Source organism: Octodon degus, unplaced genomic scaffold (genome assembly GCF_000260255.1).
Source record: "Octodon degus isolate 3935 unplaced genomic scaffold, OctDeg1.0 scaffold00186, whole genome shotgun sequence".
Classification (NCBI taxonomy): domain Eukaryota; kingdom Metazoa; phylum Chordata; class Mammalia; order Rodentia; family Octodontidae; genus Octodon; species Octodon degus.
In genome coordinates, this window is record NW_004524762.1 from 1,638,941 (window position 1) to 1,647,425 (window position 8,485).

Sequence of the window (8,485 nt, forward strand, 5' to 3'; positions counted from 1 at the left end):
TGAGTACGGACTGAAACCTCCAGTAACTGTGAGCTAAATAAACCTTTCCTTCCTTCATTTTGAGTGTCGGGTATTTGTCCCAGCAACGAGAGAAGAGTAACTAAGACAGTGACTATGGCTATAAATAATCTTAAAACTTTGGATTTATAGTTAATTACTTATTTGATACCTGTCACACATTTTCCTCACTGTCTGATATATTGTTCCCATTCTCATTTCTATTTCTCTTGTGCAGTTTCTTGAATATGTTTTATAATGGTTTGTCTAAAATGATGCTTGGGCTGATTCCACACCTCTGAAAGAGACCCCTGGGAGTCTCTTTGGAAGGAGCACAACCCTTCCACAGAAGGCAGGCAGATGGAAGTCAAGATACCCACTTTATGTCTGATAAAGTGCTTAGAGAAGATGGGGTACACACTCCCCAGCAGAGGCAGCTTCACCGGGGCAGACAGGCAGCCTGGGCAGCAGGAGGCTGGCCTGCCCAGGACAGAGTTGAGTTCTTCAACCCAGCCAGTCACTGAACAGGTTTCTGTAACTGGCCAGCAGCTTTGCAAGTGGGAAGATCTTTGGGTTTGAGAGCTGTGTACGCTCAGTTTCCTATTCATTTCCTGTGAGGCTGGGTGGGTATAGATAAAGCCCAGGACCCTTCACAGAATTAGCTACAGAACTGGGAATGCAGATCTTCGTGTGAGTTGGGCCAGTTAATCTCTAAATGTGGAGAAGCAGGGCTAAATACTGCCACTCACGCCTGTCTTCCTTGTGGTGGCTTCCCTCACCCTTACAGAGAGGGCCTCTACCTCTTGGCTCCCCTTGCTCCGGCCTGTCGTGGCCACCATCAATCACCTTGGCCGTTCTCAACCCTGGCTGCATGCTCGAATCAGCTCAGGAGCTTTGAAACATTCCGGTGCTCAGGCCCCAGCCCCAAAGATCCAGAGTCAGTTGGGCTGGGATGGAGCCTGGCAGTAGTTTTAAAAGTTCCCCAGGTGATTCTAAATCACAGCCAAGGTCTTGGATCAGTGGTCTAATAGTTTTGGTGTCATCAACCCTTCTCACCCTGATGTGGCCAGATGTGCAGTGCAGATAGTGCCATCTGTGAGGCCTTGGAACTCAGGCAGCCTCCGACAGCGGTATCAGCAATGGTCAGTGACTTCTTCCCAGATTAAAGCCACAAAGGTAGCTGTAGAGGTCCTGTTTTTCTTCTCAACTTGTCCTTCTCCACATGAAAGAATGTGGTTTTTGGTTTTTTTTTTTCAAAAAAGCATTTGGCTTCTTGGTGCTCAGCTATTCATTTTCTTGAAATAGAATGAGAGATTTCTTCCTTTTTACAGAAATGCTCTTGATCTGACTTTCCCCTCAGCCCATCTGTAGCCAGTCATCACGAAAATCCAGTAAAAGACATTCCCTGACATAAGCTCAATGCATTCATCTCCCTTAATATCACCCATAATCTCATGCCCAGGTACTGAGTCAGGCTTCTGCTGGCCACGTGGCCAGGCAAAATGAAATCCATGACCGCAGCACTTAAAAGGAGGGGACCTGGGGATACAATAGAATTGTCTAAAATACAATTTTCCCAGAACGTCGCCTGAACGCCTCTCATCTGAAGTGTGTCCCCTGGCTCGGGCCCACTCACCTGCAGCCATCGGTGAGTCCTAATCACCAGGGCGGCTTAGGAACGGCAGCTGGTCTAGCACTTGCGAGTCTCTGATGGCAGAACACAGCTAACTGCTCCCAATCCACAGAGGCATGATTGTGCTGGGTAATAACTCCTGAGAATGGCTTTGCCACACTTACAACATGCTGAGAGGGAGCAAAATATGAACTTGGTGTGAATTAGTCTGCCAGGTACAAACTTTGCTATTGGCCAATTGTACTCCCCATGTAATGACGGTGTAGCATGCCAAACCCCATCTCAATGCTTCAATACATGGCTGGATGCGAGACAAGTTTGTCATTCTTCAATATGCATGAATCTTGTTTAAAAATATGCCTGTAGCTTTGGAAAACCCCAACATGCTTCAGAGACAAAACTGAACTTTTGTTTGTTCATTTTGTAAAAAAACAGGACTTTAATTCAAGTTCTGGTTCTATTCCATTGAAATGACCAGTTCTTTTTTTTTTTTTTTTTTTTTTTTTTTTTATGTATTTGGTACAGGGACTATGTAGAGGCTTCAGTCCATAACCAGCTGGCTACAAGGCAGGGTGGCATGGCAGACAGGCATCATAGAGGGGAAACAACTCATGGGGGGCGGAAGGCAGCAAAGCAGCATGAGATAGCAGCAGCTCTTCTTACGCAGGCTGCTTCGGGCAAGTGGCACTCCTAGCTCGGACTTGTAGTGATCCTCCTGTTTTCAGCTTCCCCAGTGCTGGGATTATAGGTGTGCGCCACCACACCCAGACTCAGTCGTAACTCAGCATACCCAGGGGCAGGGCCAGCATGGCATGTGGTACCAGGGATCAAAATCCGGTCCCTGTGCTTGCCTAAATAGGCACTTAGTCTGCTGAGCTATCTCACCAGCCCGAAAAGACACCAGTTCTTAAAATGAATAAAGTGCTCATACTTGTTTTACTTCTAGGCCCTGGCTCAGCTTGAAAGCTTTATGTCACCTCAGCAAAGTCTGCCATTTTGTTCATTGCTGTGGTAAAATGATTGCTGTAACTGACCAAAGATTGTATCCTAAAGTCCTGAGCTGGTGGTAGTTGTTCTGGCTGGTGTTTAGATGCCTCCCTAAAGCCTCACTCAGCCATAGGTGTGGATTTTCCAGAGGTGCCTCGATCTAGAATGTCTGCCGCTGGAATCCATTCGTGATTCAATACTAGGATCAAGGGAGCCAGGGTTAAGGGCACGAGTGCCACTTGCCCGAAGCAGCCTGCGTAAGAAGAGCTGCTGCTATCTCGTGCTGCTTTGCTGCCTTCCGCCCCCCATGAGTTGTTTCCCTCCATGACGCCTGTCCGCCATGCCACCCTGCCTTGCAGCCAGCTGGTTATGGACTGAAGCCTCTATAAACTGTGAACTAAATAAACCTTTCCTCCTTTAACTTTGGGAGATGGGTGTTGCATCTCAGCAATGAGAAGAATGACTAAGACAATAATCTTCTGTCAGCTAAACAGACGCACAGTCCCATATCTCTGCCTTAAACCTGAGCAGTCAGCCTCAAGGCAGTATCAATTATGTAACCCCAAGGTTAGAGCAAAGCACGTGACCTGTGCAACCCAAATCACTAAACAGGCTTGACTATTTCAACTTCCAAAGATAAGATGGTAGGGTTGCTACACCATGACATAGAAATGTGGAATATAAATTCAAGTTAAAGGGATACATAGGAACAAGTTGTGAAATATCATTATTTCTAAGATGGATGATGAGGGCTAATGATGCTGTTCAGTGATGGAATGTGTGCACACCTGAGGCTGTGGGCTCAGTACCCTAGCACCACACACACACACACACACACACACACACACACACACACTCAGGTGGAGAGATTGAAAGCTAATCTTATATTGTCTTCATCTTTTGGTTTTTTTCTTTTCTTTCTGTATTTTGGACAGTGTCTCATTACATAGATTGGACTCATAGTGATTCTCCTGTTTACAGCCTCCCAAGCACTGGGATTACAGGCATGCACCACCAGGCCCAGTCTCAATCACCATCTCAGCAAGCCCCAGGGAACAGCCGCTGTGCTCTGCCTAAACAGGTTTAGTCTGCTGAACTATCAGGCCAGCCCTTAGTGTCTTCATCTTTTGGAAACCTTTTTGTATATTCTACCTAGGCAAGATTTGGCAAAGGAAAGAATATAATCTTTCATATGTCTTTGAATTTAAATCCACACTTACTGTCTATTGGATTTGTGACTGGGAACATATGGCAACCTCTTTCCAGTATGGTAGGCATTTCCAGTTTTCATATGTGTCCAAGAGTTACTTGTCATGTTGTGGTTCGGGTAGGGATCAGAGAGAATATATGTCAGAGGCTTGACATCTATGAGGTACTCAACAGATGGACAGTAGAAATAAGCCTTTTTTCCTTCTGAAACATCTGACAGTCCTTGGAATGAATGAATTCCTCTTAGAACATAGAAGAGAAAGCAGAAATGTGGGAACACTTCTAGAGTCATAACCCAAAAGGCACAGTTACACTGCAGGGTTGAGTTTCAGATTTCTCAGAACCATCAGTATGTTTGTTAAGTGAAATAAGCCAGGCCCCAAATAGCAAGGCCCCCACGACCTCACTCATGGGGAATTTTAACAAGTTGACCTCATGAATGTTGTGGGTAGAGCTTCAGTCACCAAAATCTGGGGAGACCTCTCTTGGATAGGAGCTTTCTTTCACTCAATAAATATATTCTGCTCATGAAAAAATAAAAAATAAATGAATAAATAAAAATAAAGAATAAAAAAAAAAATCTGGGGAGGTAGAGGAGATACAGAGAAGGGGAAAAGTTGGTCAGTGAGTACTAAGTTACAGTTCCATGAGAGCAAGAAGTTCTGATATGCTTTGCTTAGCTGGATGACTACAGATTCCAGGAATGTCCTGCGTAACTTAAAAAGCTGAAAGAAAGGGTTCTGAAGGTTTTCACCATAAAAGAATAAGAAATGTTTGAGAGAATAGACATATTCATCCTGATTTAAATGTTATGCAGTACATAAATGTATCAAAGCATCACATGGCACCCCATAAATATGTGCATTTTTATACATCAGTTAAAATATGTTCAAATTTTTTTAAAAAAGCAATATCCTTGTCAGCCTTTTGTGTTAGCTCCCAGGCATAAAGGGTAATGAACAGTCATTTTATTAGCTTAGCGTGTGGGGTAGTTAAAAGGGAAGAAAGGCACAAGTGTCACTGCATGTATGTGTGTACACGCATGCACGCACATATCCAAAAATCGTAATTGTTGAACAAGGCAGATTCTGCAAGGTTTGGTTTTGTTTTGCTGAAGACATTGGAGGGTAGTTGTTAGGGAAAGAGAGAGACAAAAGTCCTTTCTCTGGATTAAAAAGTGACAGCCAGAAGTTGTTTTTTTTCCCCTCAGAAGCATTTTCCCCACAGTTCTCACTACTCAGGGGATAATTTCTGTAAAGGTCCCCTTTTGGGTAAAGAATACCCTTGGAGTATTAGACACACGGATCCTTTCCAGCTTCCTGCATTCATCACGTTAAGAAACTAGACTTGAGGGAAATAATTTTCTTTTCCCCCTCCCCATAAGGATGAATGAAGAGTTTAGGAAAAATTGGGAAGAATATGAGATCAGTTCTTGCTTTCTGACCCTTTCTCAACAATGCCAGTTCTGCTGTTATGGTGGCTCCAGGATGTCCCTCTAAAACCTCATGGGGCTTTTGAATGTGACAGGATTATTCAGGCTTCATAGTAGACTTGTTAGGAGGTGGGGCTTAGTCAGAGGAGGCATGTCACCATAGGGCGTGGCTTGGGGACCCTTTCCTGGCTCCTGGGATGCTCTCTTGTCTCTGTTTCCTGGTGCTGTGCTATGAGCAGCTATTGCTCTCTCATGCCCCTGTGCCATGCTGTCCTGCCTACAGACTGAAACGTGCACAAGCTGTGAGCCCAAGTAAACCTCCCCTCTTTTAATTTCCAGATGGCAGGTATTTGGTTCCAATGACAGAAAAGTGACTAAGGCACTGTCACTCTCAAGAATCCACTAACCTACTGCAATTCTAAAGCAGCCCATTCTTCATTAACTCCTTCTGCACTGTGATTTTCCTTACAAAAAGTAAAAGACTGTGTCAGGGGACAAAAAAAAATGCTCACTTTGATAATGAAATTTGTCTGGGTCCTGATAAATAGCAGATATTTCAGAATACTTTAAAAATTGTGAGCTTTGAGGAACGGAGTAAAAGCACTCATAACTCACCACTGCTAATAATGGTTCCTGCCACCTGTCAGTGGAGGGGACTTCAAGTGGCTACAACTGGAAGTCATATAATTTTAAAGCTGGAAGGACCTTGTCAAGAATAGCCAGCCACATATTTTACAGATCACAGAGCATTTGAACTGGAAAAGATTTAAAAAAAAAAAAAACAAACCTACTTTCAGTTCCCTTTTGTGGATACAAGACTTAAAACTCATTCAAGTGATGAGATTTGATCAGAGTCTAATCCCCAATAAGTGGCCAGCTCACCTGCAATCTAGGTTGCTTAATCTCAATAGTGTCATCTTACTAAATGTTTGTTAGAACCTCTTTCTACCATGACTGTTTTAGGCCCGGTTTGTGGGAGTTCCAGGACAAATAATATCCATCCCCTGCCTTCTTGAGGGTTAGGGTGTTCTTGCAGAGAAGAAATACATATTCTTAAGCACTTACAAGTGTTTTGAAATAATAGAGAGGACATCAAGATCTAGGAAGGACAGAATAATACCTGGATGAGAAAAATGGAAGCTTTTTCCTTCTCACACCTTGCTGTTTTTCATCCCATTAATTATATTTGTTGAAGTGAGGCATAAAGTCTCTATATGTTAGATTTCACTCACAGGGGAAGAAACTAACAGTAAGACCCTTAAGTGAAGAGGTAGACAGCCTGTGCTGGTTAAGTAAGTCTTCCACCAGGTAGATTTGCAAGATGAACTCTAAGCTCTCCCCATCCTCCTCCCCCACCACCCTAGCTTCCACATGGGCCCTACTTTGAAGTGGAGTAGGGACATCGAAGTCCTTGACTGCTTTGCCGTAGGCCAGGCAATAGCAGAAATGCAGGATGTACAGGATGGTGACCAGTGGGCTTCTTGGAACACCTCAGATCAGCAGAAGACAAGAGGCAGAGTTGAACGAGACCGTGGAGATGGAGGATGCCGACCTGCGGGGATGGCATAGAGACCCTGGCTTCCTCGACAGCACTCTATTCTAAACATGTCCAAGGAGCCACCTTCTTATTCACAGAATTGGTTGGAGTGTCCTCTCTGCAGTCTAGGTCATATGCCTCATTTGGCAAAGAAACTTTGCTTTTCTAAAATATGAAGTAAGCTAAATCTCTGTTAAGTTTTTACAAATTTTCAATCATAAAGTCACATTCAAAAGCTTTATGAAGTATGACTAAAGTTATAAGCTGTGATACATGACTAGTCAAATTTCATTTTTCATGTTAAAAAAGATTCCATATGTTTTACCAGCCCACTGAAATGCCTTGGCAATGACTAGATCGATAGATCTAGGAGTGATTGATACCATATGATTCTCGGTATCATATTTTGATAATGTTCTGAAATGTTTCAAACCACGAAAAAGAAACCCACCCACATACTCTGAGCTCAGAGCCAGCAGTTTTTATCTTATTGGCTACATCTGGGGTTTAAACATCATCATTAAAATTTTACAAGTGACATATCAGGGAAAATTAAGCCCACCGACTGCGCCGTCTTGAAAGGAAAACTTTCCTTCATTACAACGAATGAAACTGTGTGCTAGGTACAAGCGCCAGTGACCTCTAGCAAACAAACCGCTGACCCGTAACTGCGTGAGAATACTCCAGAGTAAATGGGGCAGAAGTTTTCCCAGCATAGCTGTGCATGCTAGTGGGGCAGCAGCTTCTTATTATAATTAAAAGAGATAGAGTGGCCAGTGGGGAACATTTAACAGGAACAAACATGACTGCCTTGTCAAACTGTTCTTCTGATACAGTCCTCATTCCCATCTCATGCTGTATATCTAGGTTTTAAAAGTGACACAAACATTGCACATAAAAATGACACACACAGACTTGTAGAGCGGAGCCACTTAAAGCCATTTAGAATGTAGATGCCATCAATGGCCAATTTATTCAGAGTGAGTCTCCCTCTAAATCTGTACTGTCTAATCCAGTAGCCACTAAAACAAGCATTTTTTAATGCATGTGGCCACACTGCCTCAGGCCGCTGTAAGGATAAAGCTACACAGTTTCAAAGTGCTAAGGAAAACGAAAGAATGTGAAGTATCTTTCAGTCATTTTTATACTGATTACACGTTAAAAATGACAGTATTCTTAAAGTTCACTTAATCTGTTTTCGCTGTTGGTTTTATAATGTGGCTACTAGCACATTTTAAATTACAAATGGGCTTTGCGCTTACAACTTTTGTTGTATTTCTATTGGTCAACCTTGACCTAAAGGAAAAGTTTGATAAACAGAACAGAATTACAGAATTTAGCCACGGCATGGAACTGAAATTTGTACTAACTTAACTTCTTATAATAATATATGCATATAAACCAAGCATAAAATGATTGGTATTTTTTTTTTTTTTTTTTTAATGTATTTGGTGCAGGGTTTACCTATACAGCTCAGACTCGTAGTGATCCTCCTGTTTTCAGCCTCCCTGGTGCTGGGATTACAGGTGTGCACCACCACGCCTGGACTCGGTGGACTGCCCAGCACACCTGGGGGCAGGGCTGGTGCAGTATGTGGTGCTGGGGATTGAACCCTGGCCCCTGTGCTTGCCAGAGCAGGTGCATAGTCCACTGAGCTATCTTGCTGGCCCTGTGATTGGTATCTTTTTTT

The 8,485-nt window shown here is 43.3% G+C and overlaps 1 protein-coding gene across 3 annotated transcripts in view; it reads right to left on the minus strand.

Moving 5' to 3' along the window:
- Clrn1 (clarin 1) overlaps window positions 1-8,485 on the minus strand; it is a 76,961-nt gene that overhangs the window by 46,536 nt on the left and 21,940 nt on the right. Inside the window, exon 3 of one of the 3 annotated variants that reach the window (XM_004643923.2) lies at window positions 1,206-1,213. The exons of the other annotated variants lie outside the window; for them this stretch is intronic. Within the exon in view, the coding sequence (XP_004643980.1) occupies window positions 1,206-1,213 (8 nt within the window). The remainder of the gene's footprint in view (window positions 1-1,205; window positions 1,214-8,485) is intronic. 3 annotated transcript variants of the gene reach the window in all.